This window comes from Tauraco erythrolophus, chromosome 12, assembly GCF_009769465.1.
Source record: "Tauraco erythrolophus isolate bTauEry1 chromosome 12, bTauEry1.pri, whole genome shotgun sequence".
In the NCBI taxonomy this organism is placed as follows: domain Eukaryota; kingdom Metazoa; phylum Chordata; class Aves; order Musophagiformes; family Musophagidae; genus Tauraco; species Tauraco erythrolophus.
This window is the reverse complement of record NC_141476.1, coordinates 1,866,683-1,885,825: the sequence shown is the minus strand read 5'-3', so window position 1 is coordinate 1,885,825 and position 19,143 is coordinate 1,866,683. Positions and strand designations below refer to the sequence as shown.

General features: G+C 45.3%; 1 protein-coding gene across 2 annotated transcripts; it reads left to right on the top strand.

Moving 5' to 3' along the window:
• The first annotated feature begins 1,231 nt into the window (after positions 1–1,231).
• ARL8B (ARF like GTPase 8B) lies at positions 1,232–16,869 on the top strand. Of its 2 annotated transcripts, XR_015222480.1 has the most exons (8): positions 1,232–1,383; positions 10,439–10,519; positions 11,013–11,086; positions 11,494–11,587; positions 12,191–12,258; positions 12,495–12,565; positions 13,055–13,255; positions 13,712–13,744. XR_015222480.1 is itself a non-coding variant. In XM_086619003.1 (7 exons), exons 1-7 carry the CDS (start codon positions 1,261–1,263, stop codon positions 13,759–13,761), a joined length of 561 nt encoding a protein of 186 aa, XP_086475129.1. In that variant the 5' UTR covers positions 1,232–1,260; the 3' UTR covers positions 13,762–16,869. The 2 variants fall into 2 exon arrangements, 1 of the variants encoding a protein (XP_086475129.1); XM_086619003.1 differs by lacking the exon at positions 13,055–13,255 and having other exon boundaries at positions 13,712–16,869.
• Positions 16,870–19,143: the final 2,274 nt, after the last annotated feature.

Below are 19,143 nucleotides of genomic sequence, written 5' to 3'. Positions count from 1 at the left end.
CAATCACCTTGCCTTTTACAAAACATGCAGGCATGCTTGTTGCTTTGCTTTCTCACGCTGCTGTTCTTTGAAGTTGAGGGATTTCTAATCTCCGCCTGCTGTTGGCTTTTAGTTTTGTACAGAACTAGGCTTAACGTGGCCGGGAATGAAAACAACCAGTCCCAGTTACCCGACTGGCACAGCGGCCAAGTCCCCAGTAAACCACCTGGAAAAGCCCGTGCAAAACGCACGGATTCCTGGCAGAAACTTCTAGTGGCTGGCTATGGAAAAAAAAAAAAAAAAGAGGATAAGGAGGTGGCAAAAAAAAAAAAGAGGATAAAGAGGTGGCGTGGTCTGACCCTCAGTTTTCAGTAGTTCTGAGAGCACGTGAGGTTTTACAAGGTACTTCACTTGCTTAAAAAACACTCTGCATTTGTCACGTGAAACTATTAGTTAATATTTCGTAATTCCTAGCGCTCTGCCAGCCCGGGATGCGCCTGCGGGCCGGCTCCCAGCTCCGCGGTGATGACACACCGGCGCTCCCCGAGCCGAGACTAACGGACCGGGAGGTGCACCACGGAGAGCCCCCGCAATCCATCCATGTCCTCCGAACCGGCGCTTCAGCCCACCGCGCAGCCCCGGAGGGGTCCCGCGTTCCCCCCCGCGGGGCGACACAGCGGCGGGGGCGGCCTCGCCGCGGGGCCGGTGGAGGGGGAGGCTGACGGGGTGCGCGCTGAGAGCGCGGCTCCGCCGCCGGGGGATCACCGGCATGGAGCGCGGCGGGAGCCGCGGTACCGAACCGTGCCCGGGCAGCGCTGAGGGGGCGCGGCGCCCGCTCGCCCGCCCCCGCCCAAGATGGTGACGCTGAGAGTGTGTGACCGGACCCCCCTTCCACCGGCTCCCGCCCATGATGGCGGCGCTGAGGGGGTGCGAGCGGACCCCGGCCCCCGCCCAAGATGGCGGCGCTGAGAGTGTGTGACCGGCCGCCGCCGCCGCCGCCGGCTCCCGCCCAAGAAGGCGGGGCCTCAGCGCTCGCGCCAGCCGCTCCGCCCCGCCCTCCCGCCGCCGCCGCCGGTCCTCCCGGGGCGCCGCGCGGGCGGTTGCCGGCAGGGGGCGATGCGAAGCGGCGCGGCGCGGGGGCCGGCGGGCCGCGCCGAGGCGTCATATGACCGCGGCGCGGGGGCGAGCCGGGCCGTGTGGGAACGCGCGGGTGCCCGAGAGCCGCCGCCGCCAGTGCCCGGGCCTGCCAGTGCCTCCGGCCCGCTTGCCGTCACCGCCACCATGCTGGCGCTGCTCTCCCGGCTGCTGGACTGGTTCCGCTCGCTCTTCTGGAAGGAGGAGATGGAGCTCACCCTGGTGGGGCTGCAGTACTCGGGCAAGACCACCTTCGTCAACGTCATCGCGGTGAGCGGGCCGCGCCGGGCCGCGGGGAGGGGGCTCGGCGGCCCGGCGGGACCCGGGGGGGGCGCCGCGGCCTGCGGGGGCCCGGCGGGAGGGGGCTCCGCCGAGGCAGCGGCCGCGCCGGGCCGGGAGCGGCCTGGTGGGCAGCCCCGCTCTGAGCAGCCCGGGGCGGGCGCCGGGCCGGGCTCCCCCGGTGCGCGGTGGTGTCTCGCCCGCGCTGTGAGCTGAGCCGAGCCGCGGGGATGAAGCTGTTCGGCTGGGTGCGTTCTCCCGTTTGTCTCTTTCTCAGTAAACTTCAGTAAATGATTTAAACGTTTCCCACTCGTGAGCCTTCTCTCAGATTTTTGTTCATCCCGACGGCCGGAACCTGAATCAAATAACCTCCTTTCTCTCGAGGTGCGCAGTGAGAAGCACAACTTGCAAGCCTAGCAGCAGCCGGCTGCTGAGCTTGGGCCTACTGATCTGACGATCTGCCTGGAGCAGGTGAAGGAAGGGTGTGGGAATCCTCCCACATGAAGCTTTTCCATTGTTGAACAAGATAAAGAGTGGCTTGCTTAAATTCGGCTTCGGCAGTGTCCTGTTCTGCAGATGCATGGGGCAGAAAACGTTCAAAGAGACGAGCTGGGATTTGGAGGCCCTCGTAGGCAAACCCAAATGGGAAACTGGAGTACCTTTTGGTTTTGCAGGGAGCATGACTGACTTGAGTCTATTGCACTTAGAATGAGAAAGCTGGTGTCTTCAACCTCAGATCAAGCAGATCTTCAAGTGGTTTTTTTTAGATTGCCTCATTAATGCTACTGCATATTTTTATGAATGTATTTATTTAAGTGTCAGTCGAACGATTTACTGGACAGGGAAAGGACTGTACATAATCGTTGTTGCACTGACTAGCTGTCAAAACATAACCAAGTTCTTGTGTAGCTGAGGATGTTAGTACTTCGTGGGCTTCATGATAATCACGTGAAGTGGGTCTGTGCTCGTAAAAGGTAACTCCTCCTCTGCCTAGTTGTGTTAAGTGATTGTCGCTGGACTGACTCAAGAATGCCAGAAGCCTTTTCTTTCACACACGGTAGTGGCTGCCACTACCTCTGGGCTTTGACTTGTGAAAATGGAACTCTGGAGTCGTTGAACAACCTCAGTCTATGGCTGCTGAGCTGGTACTGATTGGTGTGTTCTTGCGACTTTGGACATTGAGGTTACTCTGCAGGTTTTTTGTGTTTTGGAGTCTTGGGTGGTGGTGGCACTTGACAAAGTACTGCCGTGCCCTTCTGTCTGGATAGTACCAGCAGCACATCTCCTTCGGGGAGTCGTCTGCGAATCCGTAGCGCGGATAAGTGGAGTAGTACAGAATTGTTGTAGTGGTTTCATGTCGCTTTAGTCGATCTAAGTTGTCTCCAACGGTAAATGTACTGCTAAGTAAAGCTGATATCTGCATCCAGCTTGCTTTGCTAGGGGTTCAATCTCGCAAGGTTTCAACCACACGTTAGGATCACACCCAGAAATTTATCTGAGTAAGTGTCATTCAAATAGCCTTGCAAAACTGAGTGAAATAAGGAAGTTGTTATGCATAACGACCCAGCCTGGTTAGCTGTTTTATGTTTGGAAGCAGCAAGTCACATTCCTGAAGTTTTAAATTAGGGAATCTAGTGACTCTTTACAAAAAAAAAAAAAAGAGTAAGGAGACTTGCTCAGATGTTTATTATTGATTTAAAAAAAAAATAACAGCATGAGCTTCAGTTATCAGCACAATATTACTTCTTACAGAAGGAGTAGTGCCGTCCATGGCATAAAGAGCTACCTTCTTGTTAGTTGCTTCATTGACTGACTTCAGTTCAGAGCTCGCCTTTGGAAATAAGTGCTGGAGAAGAGCAACTGCTTTCTGCAGACCAGTTAATGGTTTGGATGGATGTAGCTGTCAAGTGTTGGGATTCCATAAGACTAAAATGAAAGGAATGACACAGCAAGATGTTAGTCCTATAGAGTAACTATGAAAGCTGCATACCAGGAGCTTGGTGTGGCTTATAAGGCTGCGTTCGGTCTGACAAACGGCTGTTGCCAGCCTCTTGCCAACAGTGAGTTTAACCTAATATAAATCTCTAATGTAATCTATGCCAATCAAATCAGGCATATGTAACTAGAGGAAGAACTCAAGCCAATTACACAGGAGGCTCCATACAATGCCTCACTGCCACTGAAGTGGAAAGGCCATGAAAGGCAGAGGGTCTAGTTCTAGAATAATCTTTTTCTAGGTTGCTAGCTGGTTTGGGCCATATTTATTCTTCTAGTGTAAACAAGCACTTAGTTTGTAATCAGACCAAGCTTAGTTTGACTAGAAGGTTTAAAAAAACAAGCTTAGCAGTGAAATCTAGTTATAGCTGGATACAACCAATGCAGCTTCTGCTTTGCTGAGGCTCTGTATTAGTCACTGTCTCTAATTAGATATTAAGCGTAAGTTTTCCGTATGCGTGAGTAAACTTGCTCACAAGGGAGGATATAATTTCTTCCTGGTCCTAATTTCCATAATGTAGATGGCCTATGGCTCTCGTTCAGAGAAACTGCATGTCATCCCAGTATTGCATCTTGAATTGTTAGCAGGGCTCGAAATGCCCATTATTTACTGGAGTCTGCAGCATCTTCTGTTGTTTGCATCTCTGCAGCTCCTGTCTGTTGAGCAGGCTTTCATCATGCTCGCTGCCCAAGCTGTGGGTCCCGGCCACGCTGGTGTGGGGACGTACGAGAGGCTCCACGGAGCTCTGCTCCGTGTGATGCAACTGAAACATGACTCAAGTAAACTGACTCCGCTCCCGGCTGCGGGCAGCGCGTGCTGGTGAACGATGGGACACTTGTTCCCTTTCTAAAACGCGCTTCGTGGAAGAGTGGCGTTTCCTACTGCGAAGTCTTGCTTAAAGCCTGGCAGATTGATCCTTGATCCAGGCGTTTGGCACTGGAACACGGAAGCTCGATAGCCTGATTGGCAGCAGGCAGGAGAAGGGAACTGCAGGGGTGGGAAGGAGTCACTTTTTCCTGATAGGAAAACTTGCCAGGTTTAAGAGTTAAACTCAACCTGTTCTGTTTGTGGTGATAGGATAAATAGGATCCATTTTTAGGATTTGTGTCAAAGCCTGAATTAGTATGGTTTGTTTTTTAACTTTGGAATACCTGACAAGCCTTTGAATGAGGCCTCGGTTTCTGTAGAGAGGCAATTTTTGAAATGCCTCTTGATAAAAGATTCCTTTGGCCAGGTGAAAGCTGTGACTTCGTTCTGTCCTCATGACTGTTAGAAGTAACTTTGACTCAGAGCAGTCACACCGGAGAAGTGTGGAAAACAGGTTGTTCCAAGAGCTTTGCTGCTCCTTTAGTGCCTTCTGAAACACGCAGGTAGGTCACAAACAGCCTCTTGTCACTGCAGACACATGGTAGTTAGGTGAGAAGGTTGATACGTTTTTAAGCAAAGTGTTTCTTAATCGCAGAAGTCTCCTGAAATGGATTGCCTCACTTTATTAGGTAATAAAGCTAATATGAGGTGACTCATGCTCCAGTTAATACTTTTTTTTTTTGAGGTCCTGCTTGCTCTACCCCAGGTGGTCTGAAACAGGTGGTTGAGATTGGGATCTGTGTTTTCCTTTGTGGTCTTAAGTTCCTGTGTGGCACTCTTTAAGCAACAGAAGAGCTTTAAGCCGTAACACCTGGAGAAAAACTATGAGGCGTGAAATGTCCAAAGCTCTTACATGACCGACTTCTAGATAAAAATATGCCTTTTTAGGTCTTGTTTCACTGCTATGTGGTAGTTACATGACAAGCAGTCCATGTCCTTTTAAATATTCCATTGAAGTCAGGACTGGGGAAATGAAAATGCGTTTTCCTGTCAGATTAAGCTATTTTGCTCTCTGCAGCAATCATTCATAGAAGTTCTGTTGTAAAGCCTTTCAGGGGGCTGTTAGATCACAAGCGTGGAAGCTTCTAAACTGGAGTTCAAGCTTCGAAATGTGATTGCAGCAAGTAGCTGAAACACTGGACTATTTCAGGAACGAAGCTAGACTACAGAAACTAGAGAACTGATTTGCCCATATATGATGGATGCACTTACTGGTTGAGGCTATGAAAGTTGCAGAGGAGGCTTAGTGTAGGGGTAGCTTTATATAGTGGAAAAATGACTCTGCTTTTTTTTTAAAGATATTTCTGAGATATGCAACTTTTTTTTTATTTTAGTGTGAAAAGAAAAATTTAGGGCTGAACAGCAGAGCTTAAGGTAGGGCGTTAGTTCAGCTGGACTGGAAATATCCTGACTGGAATCTGTACCCCAATGATGTTGTCTCTTAGTCAGCTAAGCTTGTTTGTGATCTGTCCAGATGGATGAAAAAAAATGAGTAAAGATAAAAATCTTTGTTGTGTAGTAACAAAGCATATATGAAGAAGTTTGTCCTGTAACAGTAATGAATCATGTTAGCTTTGTGACATGCAAGCTAAAGGCTGCCCTGACCTTGAAGAATCTCCTTGTGCAGGCTGTGGGGTCCAAATCTGGTAGCTGTGAACTGGTGGTTGAGGACCTGATGGAGGGACAGGTGTGGGCAGGGTGCTTTCTGGTGCCAGCAAGAGAGAGTTACTGCTCTAGCTGGAAGGAAAGAACACCAGTTCTACTGCTGCAGTTTGAGTTCTGCATTTAATGGTTCCTTTAATGTACTGAAATGAATTTTTAAGGAAGATACAGGAAGCAGGAATTCCAGTATTACGCTCAATTACTTGATGAAGCTGCTTAGGTCTTGGTGCCGACAGTCTGGTAAGCATAACTCCCTGGAAGTTGGCAGGCTTCTGGTTGTAGCTTATGGCTAAAGAGAGGCAGAAGTAATAGCCAGAATGTGGTTTGTTCTAGTTTGTTTGGTTTTTTTTTTTGGCTCAAGACAACTGGAATGATAGGTTTAGCAAGCAGCTTGTATTAACTAAGTATTAAAAAAGGCTAAACTTGCATCCTTTGTACGCTTCTGGAATGTTACTTGATGGCGAGTTAAACGCTTGTCTGAAGTCTTCTGATCCTCTTCTCTGGGAAATGAACTGTACCTGTAACTGGGTGCTGCTGGCTCATTCCTGAGGCAAGGAATCTGCGGGTGCTGGTTGGCGAAGCTGCCCCTGGGCACTTGGTGGGCTCAGGGAGAGCAGAGGGGCAGTATGCCAGAGGGATGGGTAAGAGCAGTGCTTCTGAACGGTGGTGTTGGAGAGCACACCAAAGCCAGCATTAGCTGGTGTGAGAGAGGTGGGCCAGCCTTGGATCTGGTAGTGGGATGGAGAGTGCAGTTCATGGATGCTACAGCCTGTGCAGGAGTTAGTGCTAATACTAGATAGAGTGAGCTGAATCCAGACTGATTCGTGCAGGTGGATGTCGACCCTGTTCTGGAATACAGTGCAGGGAACTGCAGTCTGGAAGCAGTTTTGCTCCTCTGAATAATCCTTATCCAACCTAAGTAGTCAGGCAGGTAAATGAGTTCGTGTTGCACTAAAATCATGTGCTTGGGTTCTCCAGAAGCTTGAGAGTATTGAAAAGGGAGCATCTCTTAAACCAGGAGGCTTAAAGACTAGTCCTGCAGGTTCTTTCTGTGTGCAGAAATTCGGTCTGTTTAGTCTCCTTCTTTCTTATCTTTCACATATGGCCTAGAGTTAACTTTGTTTTGTGACCTTCAGCAAACAGTTTGTGTTAATGCTGTATGGTCTGTATGACCTCAGAGCTGTGGCTTAATTCATAATCACTTGTACACAAGACTGATCTTCCAGGGGGCGTGGATGGAGAACAGTGTCTGCCTGTCGGAATATTCCCAAGTGCTGAAAGCAGATGCTATTGCTGGGTTTGTAAGTAACTACTCCTGCTGTCCTTGATGAGTGTTTGAGCAGTGGTGCTGTGCATGACAAGGGCCAAGCACTCTCAGAGCGGGAGTTGAAAATATTTCTGTGCTTATCAAGCCTGTTGTAAAGCTGGTGTCTATTTTAGGTGGAGAAAGCATTGTATTGTGAACACACAGTGATGGGGCTGAGTAATCTGCTCTAGGGGGACAGAGGGAGGTCTGATTCAAACAGAACTGCCTACTAATAAAAGCATGTTCTTCTTGTTCTGCTGTTCCAGTAGCTTTTGCGTATGAATACTCGAAGATGCTGCTGAATTCCTGTCTTTTTTTCCTCTGTAGAGCTAGTAAACAAAAGCCCTCTAAATTCTGGGTTTAGAGAGCTGTTTCTGGGCCAAGGCAGTTGGATACATTAGCAGAACCTGTCAAAGCAGATTTCTGCCTGCTAGCAAAATCCACTACAGTTGGTTTAACCATTTTTCGACTTGTCTTAAAAGATAAGGTGACTGCCAGTAGCTTTCTTTAGGCACACTGACTGTGAACAGAGGAACACCCACACTTCTATCAGAGTAAGGTCTTTCAAATGAAGATCTGAGTCGATCAATATGCTTGAAACCTGCTGTCAGGTGTGCCTCCCAAAGGTGTAAAGTGTCTGCCTCACCTCCGAATCCACAGCCTCCAAACTTCCTACAGAGAGAAAGGATGTGCTTGTGTTTTGGAGGCAGCTCAGTGAAGGCACCTGCTACCCTTTCCTGCTGGTTCTGACAGTTCAGAAAGGATGTCAGTGCTGGTTTGTCTCACCTACAAAACAGAGTACAGAAAGCTGAAACTCAAGTTGTGACTGAGCGACTCTGTAGTGTGGTTTTTAAGCAAGACACAACAAGTTTTTATGCCACCTGGACGTGTGGCGTGGGTAGAGGGTACTTGGAAAGTAGTATAAGGTGCAGCAGCTTTTCTGAAGGCTCTGTAAAAGCTTTCTTGTGGTGGATTACAGAAATGTCTTCAACGTTATGTTAAACACATGGCAAATGAGGTGCTGCTCCAATCTGAAGTAATCTGTATCCTAAAAGAGTGGTGAAAGAGCATGAACTATTGATAGGAACAGCGCTCCAGTGAAGAAGCTGGAAGTATCTGAGTGGGAACAGCTGACAGCATATGGGGTAATACGAAGCAGCACAGAGATAGAGGTTCAGGGAGTGCTTGGGAGACGTTTGGTTAGAAGATGTGGGTGTAAGGTGTGACTGTGGAGGCAGGAACGCAGTGGTTCTTGAGCAGCCCTGTTGTGCTGACCCTTCAAAGGCAAGGCTGGCTTTAGGAATGGAACTAAACTGCAGCAGGCACAGGAAGCACAGTTACCCAGCTGCTGCTGAGCTGCATGTAGTCAAACTGGTTGAAATGGACAACTCGTACGCTGGGCTTTCAGGGCAGGAATGGGAAGCTGAGGAACAGACGTTCCGGTGGTGCACCTGCCTTGCAGAGTTAGCAGAAAGGTTGGAGTAGTTTCTGAAACAGCGCTGCATGAGATTGGAACGTGCTCTTCTGTGTAGCTTAAATGGTTGGAACTTCTTTCAAATGAGAATGCAGAACACCTGCCTAATGAGGTTTAAGCTGTCCATTTTTCAGGTCACCACTGGTTTTACTGTTGCATTCCTTGGATTCAAGGGCTTTGGGTTTTTTTTCACTCCTTTTAGAAGGGCTGTTAGTCTGTATAGCCATGCATCTGGAAAGCAGATCTTAAACTTGAAAAGTCGCCACCTGTTCAGGGGACTGCTGGCTTCAAACCCAAGCAGTGGATGTATTTCTGTTTTGGAGGTCAACAGCAAGATCAACGTGCCATTTAACTGAAGGACTTGGCCAAATAAGACCAAATGAGGCTGCTATTGTCTGTGCATTTTCAGTTGATTTCTAATGTTTATCAGCATTATACTGTAGTCTGTATTGTATGAAGCTTGCAGCTTTGGTTTGCTAGTGGAAGATCACAGGTTTTTGGGGGGAGATGAGGTAGGGGAAGCAAGCTGAATAAAGTGTGGGCTTCTAGGCACAGCAGTGAATGACAGAGCGTTGGTATTACAAACTGATCATTTTCTGGCTGCAGACTCTGAGCAGCATGTACTCAAAGCATGTCAGTCAGACTCTAGTTACTACTTCCAGCTGTGAGCAGCTGGGCCCTGCCTCTGTAGGGTGATGTGGTGTCTGCTTCGTAGATCTTTTAACTTGGACTGGCTTCTCTGGGCAACATCAGGGGAGAGTATCAGCCTTCCTGCTGCTATGATATCGAGCCCTTATTAAACAACTGAATGCGTGCGAGTCAGCCTTTTTTTTCCAAATCTGGTTGACTGTCTGGTTCTATTACACTTAATGGATGTAGTGAGATATATAATGATGGCTGTGGCTGAGATTCAGCTTCTGCCAAATAGCCAAGGGAGCATGGGAGAGATCTGTACTATGGTTGATAAGACTTGTTATGGCTCCTGGGTTAGCTACAGGAGATAGCTGTGACCTTGGCTTTCAAGCTGTTATGGATAAAAGTGTAATAGACGGTGAAACATCTGCCACTAGAGAACCTCTTTAATGCAACGCTGTTTTGAAGCAGTTATGTCAGAGCTTAGAGTAATGCTGAACTTCTGGTGGAAATGGGCTGCAATACTCTCCGGTTGCGTTTTGATTGCCTCTTCCACTGCCAAACAAAGTTGGACACTGTGTAGCCTAGCAGGAAGCAGACCTGTCAGGTCCTTCCACTTTCCAGCCCTTTAAAACTCCTCAGGGAGTTAACCCATACCTGTGGGCTGGAGGCTTACTCCACAAGAGTGATTTATTACTCTAAATGTCCATAGAGTAGCTTGCGTCGGAGGAAAATCTTCTGGGTGTTTCCAGTGTCCAGGTAACTAGGAGGTCCTGACACAGAGCTTGGCTCCAGCAGAAAGAGATGAATGGCTCTTTTCCTATACTTGCCCTGGTCGTCCATCTGTTAAGCTATGCACAGCTTCTCCCCATGTAATTTTGCTTCCCTGACTGCCTCAAGGCTTGAAAAATTATTTAAGTGCTTGTAAGAAATGCCCTGACTGACTTCACACAAGCTTAAATACACAGGAATATAATATCTACGACTTCTTGACTGTAGAGCCTTCAGTTGGAAGGCAAATGGTTAGAAGAAGCTTATGGTATTTTACTATGTAAACTACTTGCATCAGATAAGCACTAAATTTAACTTTCTTTTTTTTTTTTTCCAGTCAGGTCAATTCAGTGAAGATATGATTCCTACTGTGGGCTTCAACATGAGAAAAGTTACGAAGGGTAACGTTACAATAAAGGTATGCTACCATGGTCGACTGTCTCTTTTTAAACCCGTGCAAAGCTGTCTTCAGCTTCTAGTTTAGAATTGGTGTGTTTGCTCTGTTTTGCTCCCACCACTGGGACAAATATAGGAAACCGGAGAGGCTCAGCTAAATCCGTCAAATAGCTGAAGAATACACTTGTTTTTATTTATAGAGTTTCTTAAATGAGAATCTGTGTGTGATTTCCAGGTTCCTGGACTAGTTAAAGCAATGTTGTGATAATGCCGTCTGCCTTCAATCTGAGTTAATTTTCACAAGTTTAGGGCCCAGAGATCCTCCTCTTCTGCTCCTTAATATTGCTGAAGAGAAGGCTTCCTGTGCGAGGGATTATTTCCGTTCTAATGCGTGAGAGGTCCTGCAGCTGGCCTAAGGAGAAGTTAAAAACTGTGTTTTGATTTCTTGTTTTATCTTTGTGTGACATGTTTAAACATAGTGTGTGGCTAAATTGTCTTTTTCCCCTTGCCTTAAGATTTGGGATATAGGAGGGCAACCACGATTCCGAAGCATGTGGGAGCGATATTGCAGAGGAGTTAATGCTATTGTGTAAGTGTCATCTTCCTTCAGTTAGCACTTAACTTCAGATTTGCTTCTCTCTTATGTGTCTGGCCTTTCTAACAGTGCATGCTCGACTCAGTAGTGTTCATTTTAATTTTGAAACTGTACTGCAACCATATTGACCTTTTCTTACTCTTAAGTTCAGGGCTTATTTTCTAATCGGTGTCTGATGTGGAGTGCTAACTATTTCCTGTCTCTACTGGTTGGCAGTGCTGTCTAACTGAAAGAATCCTCTGATCCTCAAGGATTTTTTTTTTTTAAAGAACGAAATTCTTTACTCTGAAGACCTAACTTTGTTTAAAGCCTTGTTGAATGTGCTCAAGACTGACAGTGTAAAGGAAACACTGCTGTTTCTGAAGTAGTCTCACTGACCTGACCTTCAATTCTCTTTAAAGCTACATGGTAGATGCTGCAGATCGTGAAAAAATAGAAGCCTCTCGAAATGAGCTGCACAATCTTCTAGATAAGCCACAGTTACAAGGAATCCCTGTAAGTAATATTGCCTTACACAGTATTAAACTTGTTTGAGGAATGTGCATAACTTCAGCAGCTCTGAATTCTGGCGTGAACTCTGAAGTGAAGCATAAGGCCTAACCTTACTGGTTAATATAAGCATGAACAATACCTGCCCTTAGTGCCTTAGATCAAATTATTGACCTCAGTCAATCCTTGAGTGATCTTATTCTTGTTTAGTGGCCACAAAAAAAAAAACCAACTCAAAAAAAAACCCACCCAGTAGTTTAGAGCAGAGTGTTCCACAGTATGAATTTGTGCTCTCTTCTAGAGTCTGCTGTAGTACAGAAGTATAGAGTGTGTTTGGGGAATATCAGCTGAAAGTTTACTGTGATGGTTCTCAGTTTTATCAGCTGATGTGTTCCCATGCTCGCTTTTTGCACATAACTGTTTGGAACCCCTCTTTCCCTGTGACTAGGTCAGTCTTCCTTCTTGATCTGCTTTAATAGTGAATGTCTTATTCTGTTAGATTTAATAGCCTAGTGCAGACTGCTGCTCAGACTCCCCTGAAATGATCTGTTGGATTTTTCTGAAATAAAAAACAAAACTGCAACCGTCTCTTTCTGCTCTGGATTTCAGGTTCTAGTACTCGGAAATAAGAGAGACCTTCCTAATGCTTTGGATGAGAAACAGCTAATTGAAAAGATGTAAGTGTAACCCTTCCTAAGAAGTGCTACTTTAACTCAGTACATGAATTCACATACGTAGGGATGTTAGATCAAGAAGCTTTTGTTTGCAAGTAGAAAACACAGCAACGGGAGCCAGCTGAAAGGCTATACAGAAACAAGTTGCATGGAGAAGATGAAGGGGAACAGTTTAGATTCTCAGTATAAGAGTCCTTGTTGTAAGTGAAGTGTATGTTGAAATGTTCTCTCTTTCACAGGAACCTTGCTGCTATTCAGGACAGAGAAATCTGCTGCTACTCAATTTCTTGCAAAGAGAAAGATAATATAGGTAACTATTAACCTAAAACGCTGAGCATTACGAAGAGCTATCGGAGGGTGGATTGGGGGATTGTAACTTTTTAAACACAAGCTTCCTGGCTTCAGGAAACTGGTGACAGATCAAAGAACAATGTGTAAGTGCGCAGGTTGAATTTGGTGTAACTCCTGATGGCAGTGAGGAAGCTTGACTGGTAGGAGTTGCAGTTATCAAAACATATGTCAGTCTCCTGTGAAATCTGCTGCCTTTCTTTAGTTAGTTTGCAGCAAACAGCTGACTGGTCTCACTGTTATCTTGGCCTAAATGGTTTTTATACTTATATCAGGTACTCTCACAGTACTTGACAACGCTTGCCATCCTTCTCCTGATGCCTTCTGTGGCATTAACAGAGATTAACACTGGTTCGTTTGTGGGCTAACATGAGTTTGCTGAGAAGGGAAAGGACATAAGCTACAGAGTGTAGCAGAACTGCTTTATATTAAGGACTCAACTTCTTTCCAGGAAACACAAACAGCCTGTGGAAAAATTCTGGCTTGATTTCTTATCCAAGAAGCCCCTGTCACCTTACCAGCAGCTAAAGATTCAAACGTGGTGGATAAGAGAAGCAGATACTCCAATCTATCGTATCTCTCACACAACACTCACAGCGCTGCTGAGCATAACTGATGCTATAGGAGAGGTTCTCCTGGAATTGTTGGGCTGGTATGCTAGTGTGTTTAACTTCCTTAGGAGACTCTCTCTCAAGCATGTAGGAGCTGGACACCTTGTACTGTAGGGCTAGACTCACTTTGTTCTCATCGGGTGAGGAGAGGCAGACTGGCTAAATAGAGCAGTGTTGGCCTAAAACTCATTATGTGAGCCATACCAAAGTATCAGATTAAGGGATGGCTTTTTCCTAGAAGTGTAGTTGTCTGAGGAACCTGGATATCTGGGGCAGTAACTTTAAATGTTACTTTTAAAGGATGCTGGGCGGTTACCAGTTACCAAGGCAGAGACAGCAAGCACTGCAAGAAATCATTCTGTTGATCTCTCTTGGACCGTCCTCTAGAGAAGGGCTGGGTGTTCCCGTCACGTGTTTGAGGACACTGGCATACCAAAGAGATGCCATTTATACGAATAGACACCTAAATGTGGAACTTCTCTTCTCTCTCTCTTCAGATATCACGCTTCAGTGGCTTATTCAGCATTCAAAATCTAGAAGAAGCTGAAGTCTTCCTGGAATCTCCAGTACCAGTTGGCCATAATCTCAATTGTCCACTTCCCTCCATAATGAGATATTACCCAAAACCCCTGTATCAAGAATCTGCCTTTTCACGGTTCATTTCTCATGTGCACTGCTGAAGACTTGTATTCCTATTCTGTCACAAAACAACTAGAGTTGTCATGATAAAGTCAGCACAAATATTTATTTTACAACCATGTATGGCGGGAGGGTTGTGGGGGGGCTTTTTAAAAAAAAAAAATCTCTCTACCATGTTAACTATGATGGTACACTCTGTTCTGGTTTTTCAGGGCCAGGTTTTTATATGATTTTCAGCAAGTGTTTTATTTCTAGCGTTTAGTGGCTTTTGAAGATGCTGATGCTTGACAGCATTAAGATTCTGTAAGATGCCACATACAGTAGTTAGAAAACATTTAAGCGTGAGTTGTGGGATTCTGATTTATCTCACAAATGCATGTGATGTGTGTATGTAAGCAGAGAAATGGAAACTGTTTGCAGAGGGGAGCACAAGGCATAGATCAGCATCACTAATCTCCAGCTGGGATCTTATCCTGTCACTTGAAAAAGAAAACTCTCATGATGAATTAGGAAAGAGTCAGCTCTTTAAAATAATTTTGTTGCTTCTGTTTAACATTTATGTGGGGGATGGGAATGGACTGTTTTGTCAAGCTTTCAAAAATTGGAGTATTCCAGCATGAAAACAAATTGCTAGGAACATCAGACTTTGTTCAATACATTTTTCTATCTACAGATACTAGCGGTCTCTATCTGAAACCAGAACACGCATTCTGAGCAGCTGCATGACACTTAAATTCCTGATGTTTTTGTACAGAGCCAGTTGTTGACCTTCAGCACAATATCCGTGTAGTTGTCCGGTGTCTCTCCTGCTCATGAAATGGCTGGGCACAGTTTCACCTGGTGCTACGGAACATCTGGGCTATTGTGACAACTCTAGACCTGCCTGCTTTCTTGACGTAACCATGTGCAAGCTGCCAGATGCAACGTTCTGCTGTGTCAAAGCACAAGAGAGCCCACGAATTGATCCTGTTTCTTGACTAGCTCCTGCGGTGTAGGGAAGTACGTGTAAACTGAAGATGGTAATGTTTTTGCAGCTTTACTTTCTCAACAAATTCAGTGTATTTAAAGGGACAGACTCGTTAAGACTGGTTTGTTCATGCAGTAATGTCAGTGTAGCTTACTAGCGTATGCAAATACATGGTACACCTGCTTGTGTTGTCTCACACCGTGTGTGATTCTTCACCTAAATGTAGAGTTTGCATTGTGTCGGAGTCTTTGGTTGGAAACACTGTGTAGGTCCATATCAGTTAAAACAAGCCAGTTTTAATTTCGACTGCCATGGCCTTACTGTCCTGTACCAACGATCGCACTGTTGCACAGACACTACATGCTGCCTGCGTTCAGTCTGAACTTGCATTTTAACTTTTTTGTCCCCTTTCAGTTCTCTGAAGCATGATTTCAGTTAATTCATACTCTGGTGCTGTAGAGGAGAGGGTATATTAACTTGCTACTGTAGTCCCTAGTTCACCAGGAACTGCTGCAGTTACCTTTATTTAGCAAATTTGCTTGTGCCTAAAATAAGGAAACTAAACTAGAATGTGTGAATCTCTGTGGGGGACCAGGTCACTGTTTAGTTAACTGGCCTATAGCTAAACTTGATGTGTTTGGTGTTGATATACTTCACTGCTTTCAGCATTTATGGCATCCAAACACTACCAATTGTTAACCTGTGCATTACTCTCTGCATGTGAACAACTTATACAATTACTGAACTTTGTAAATACGTGAATTTTTTTATTTAGGTGGATGCATATGTTGGTTTACTGCTCTTCAGCTTTATTCAATAAACTTATGTTTTGAGGGTTGTATTGACACTTAACTGACTGACTTGAGTTGATGTGGCTTAACTCATGGCAATACGTTATGGGATGTCCGTCTTCTCTCCCACAAGACCACAGTGGGGGAAGAGGGCTCGGTGAATACCTGAGCTTCTTTATGTTCTGTGGTTCAACTATTCAAGTGAAATGCTTATTAAACTACCTTTCAGGCCTGGGGCTTTCTCAGTTTACAGGAGCAAGCTTAGCTAGTCAGTCTCAGCAGACTTCAATGCTTTTTTGTGTTTATGCAAAGCACTAGTCAACTGAAGGGTCTTAAGTAGGGGCAGCCTTCTGGAGCTCTGTTTTCAGGAGGAAAATACGTGTATCTACAAGCTTGTTTCTTGTCACCGAGCATAGAGTAAAACCTTTGCTGTTCTAGCCTAAGTGTCAGGTCTAGCAGTGCCTGATCTTCCGCTGCCAATGAAAGCATAATGATTCTTATCTCTTTGGAAAGTGAGGCTTTTGTTGACTGAGGTCTCGAACAAAGTCTTGGTTGTGGTTTTAATCTGAAGGTACGCTGACTGCTCTTCCCAAATGCTTTGTTGCATTAAATTCTCTTAGGTCACTGATTAACTTGTAGTACCGTATGTCAGCATCTTCCAAGTAATGGTGGCAAGATGGATGTCTTCTGTTCACAACCTGCCTCCGTGTAAGCTTTCAAACTTGCTGAGCTGTAACAGGTTAGTTTTTTGGCCTGAGTACTGGTCAGCATCTTTCACATGTAACTGCTGGCGGGAAGGACTAAGGAACTGTTGAGTAAAAGATCGTGTGCATATTTCTTCAGTTGATGGGAGTTTCCTGCTTGCAAAACAAGCTACCTGGAGTTAACATTCAAAGCAAAATCCCTCTAGATGCAAATTCTGAAAACAGTATTACTGCTGTAAGATTTGTCACCCTGGTTGGTCTGATACCAATACTAATCACTTAAATCTGCTGTGGTGTCAACTTGGCCAACAGCTGATTGCTTGAGGTGGTATTTAAGTAAGAATTTCTCCTAAATGTAAGTAGCAATGAGAGCTACGCTGGCCACCTATGATGTGCATACTCTAAAAAGTACATTTGTATTATTTCATGAAATGACTCCACCTAGGTTTTTGCAGCCATTGTTGTACTGTTCTTCCAGTTAGTTACTCGCATGGCAGAAATGTCGTCCTTGCAGAGGCTAGCAGAATCCAGTGCAGAGGATTACACTTTTTCTGTTTCAGGGCTTGGTTAACTCACCAACTGCCTTCATTCTGAAACAGGAGGGAAATGTAGTAAGTCTTTCCAGAGAAGCGAGGCTGTTCTTGCCACCTTTCAGCCTTGGACTGAAAAAACTACTCGCTGATTTGGCACAGTTAAGTCCAAGGTTAAACTTTTTCTCTTCTAATAAAGGTGTGGAGCCTAAGATAGGTATTAGCAGTGTTGTCTGCTGAACTTGGATGCTGTAGCTGTGCTCTGCTTCTAGAAATCTCTTGGGCCAGTCTAATCTCTCATGGTGATTACTGTAGTGAGCCTGCGCAGTAAAAAGAGGCTGATTAAATTTCCCATTCTCTTAAGAAAAGTTGCTTTTGGGGATGTGTTTTAGTAACATAAATTATTGTACTTCAGGTCAATAGCTGTAGCTCTGAAACTCCCTTTGGATGTATCTGCAGTAGGCCTTGACCATTAGCATGTTAAGAAACCAGAGTCTTGTGAAAAGGCAAATACTGAGCCAGGGAGAACCCTTGGTCATGAATATGCATGCGAGTTAGACACCAGTCATACCTTTATGACCTCGTGATGTGTTGATATTTTTAACTGTCAACTCTACATACTTGTTGGTTTTGTTCAGCACAAGTGATTGCTCTTACTGGTCCCAGAGCAGCGTATCTCTAGACTAGACTGGGAAGAAACGTTTTTGCACCACCCACAGCACCGGGCTGTGTGAAAGCTTTCCTTGGAGTGTTAATGTCCTGTCAAGGTTTGTGTGGATGGTGGTTTCTTCAAGTGCCATTTCAGTGCAGTGTGATCCTCATCCTCACCCAAGTACAGCTGAGTGTCTTAGCAGTTGCGCAGAGCAGTTCTGTCCTTCCACTTGGCAGCATGAAAGATGCACAAACGTGGAGCTGCTTCATGATCTGTGGAACTAATAATCTAGTTTCTTACCCGTTTGTGTTTCCTCTGCATCTTTATGGGAACAGGTTGGAAAGACAGTCCTTTTTGGATGCTGACATGTGAAACTGCATAATCTTCACTTTCTGGTAGAAGCGAGAAAGCCAAAGAAAATGCCTTAAACAGTCTCTCTGGTTAAATTAATAGGCGAATGTTGTGCAGGGATCTATAATAACTTAAGTATGGCTTAGCTGGATTGTCAAGCTTTTAACTTTTCTAATGTTTAATTTTATAGTTCCTGTGGCTGCGCAGTGGCGTGTTGTGATTTGCTTTGTGCCTATTTACTGAACGTGGAAGAAACGCGCTTCCTCCCGGTAGCATGCCCCAGCACAGCTCCCTGCTGGCTTTGCTTTTCACTGACCCTGACTCGAGCGAGCTGTGTGGATTCCGAATGGGGGTAGGGGGTGTAAATCAGGTTATTTAAGGGATCTTGCCGAGAGCCGTGCGTTGCTGATCACGCCAACAGCAAAGCAATGAATCGTGTTAAAGGAGAAGTGATGTGTGAATGCCTGAGACTGGTGTGTACTTAGGACTTTTATTCCCAAAACTTGAATGTAGAATGACTTGTCTCACTAAATCCTGAACCTTTGAGTAGCCTGTTGCTTTAGGACTACAGATGCTGAACGTTAAAGCATGCCTTGGTGAAACATGGAGGGATTTCTTTGACGTGTCACTTGAATGCCAAATGTGGAATGGCACTCAAAGGGGGTATGCACATGGTCTTTTAAAGAAGTAAAATATTTGATGTTTTTATTTCCGTCACAATGGAAGGTGGGTAAGTAGACCCCTCTGCCAGGATTAGTGCCTTTTAATTATGACATGACAGGTTTTACTCTGTTAAAGGCAACATCTATCATTGTGATCGTTTGGAAGTGCTTCAATAAAGTGTTGTTGAAAACCTTTCTTTTGCACATTCATCTGTGGCAGCACAGCTGCTTTTACTGCTGCTAGAAATCTGTAGGAAGCTCTCCTTACCAAATTGTGGGAAACTTTGTTACGCTCAAGCTAAACTAAACGCATCTGTGCTAAAATTGAATTTTTTTAGCTGGCCTGTGAGAGAAGCAAGCACTGACTCTTCGAAGCACTCTTCTAACCATGAAGGGAGTAGGTGGTACTGCTTCCACCTAGGCAGGTGCAGTCAAGTAGTAAACTCAAGAATTCTTTCCTGACCTAATTAGGAAACTTATGTTTTAAACACTGCCATAAAACAGTGATCTCGAGTATATGAATGAGACTAATTCTAAATTTCATGTTGTTGTTTGGAGTGAAAACCAAGAGTAGCTAAATGCTGTTGCGGGGTTGATGCTTAGTCAGCGTGTGCTGTGTGTTGGCAGAGCGGT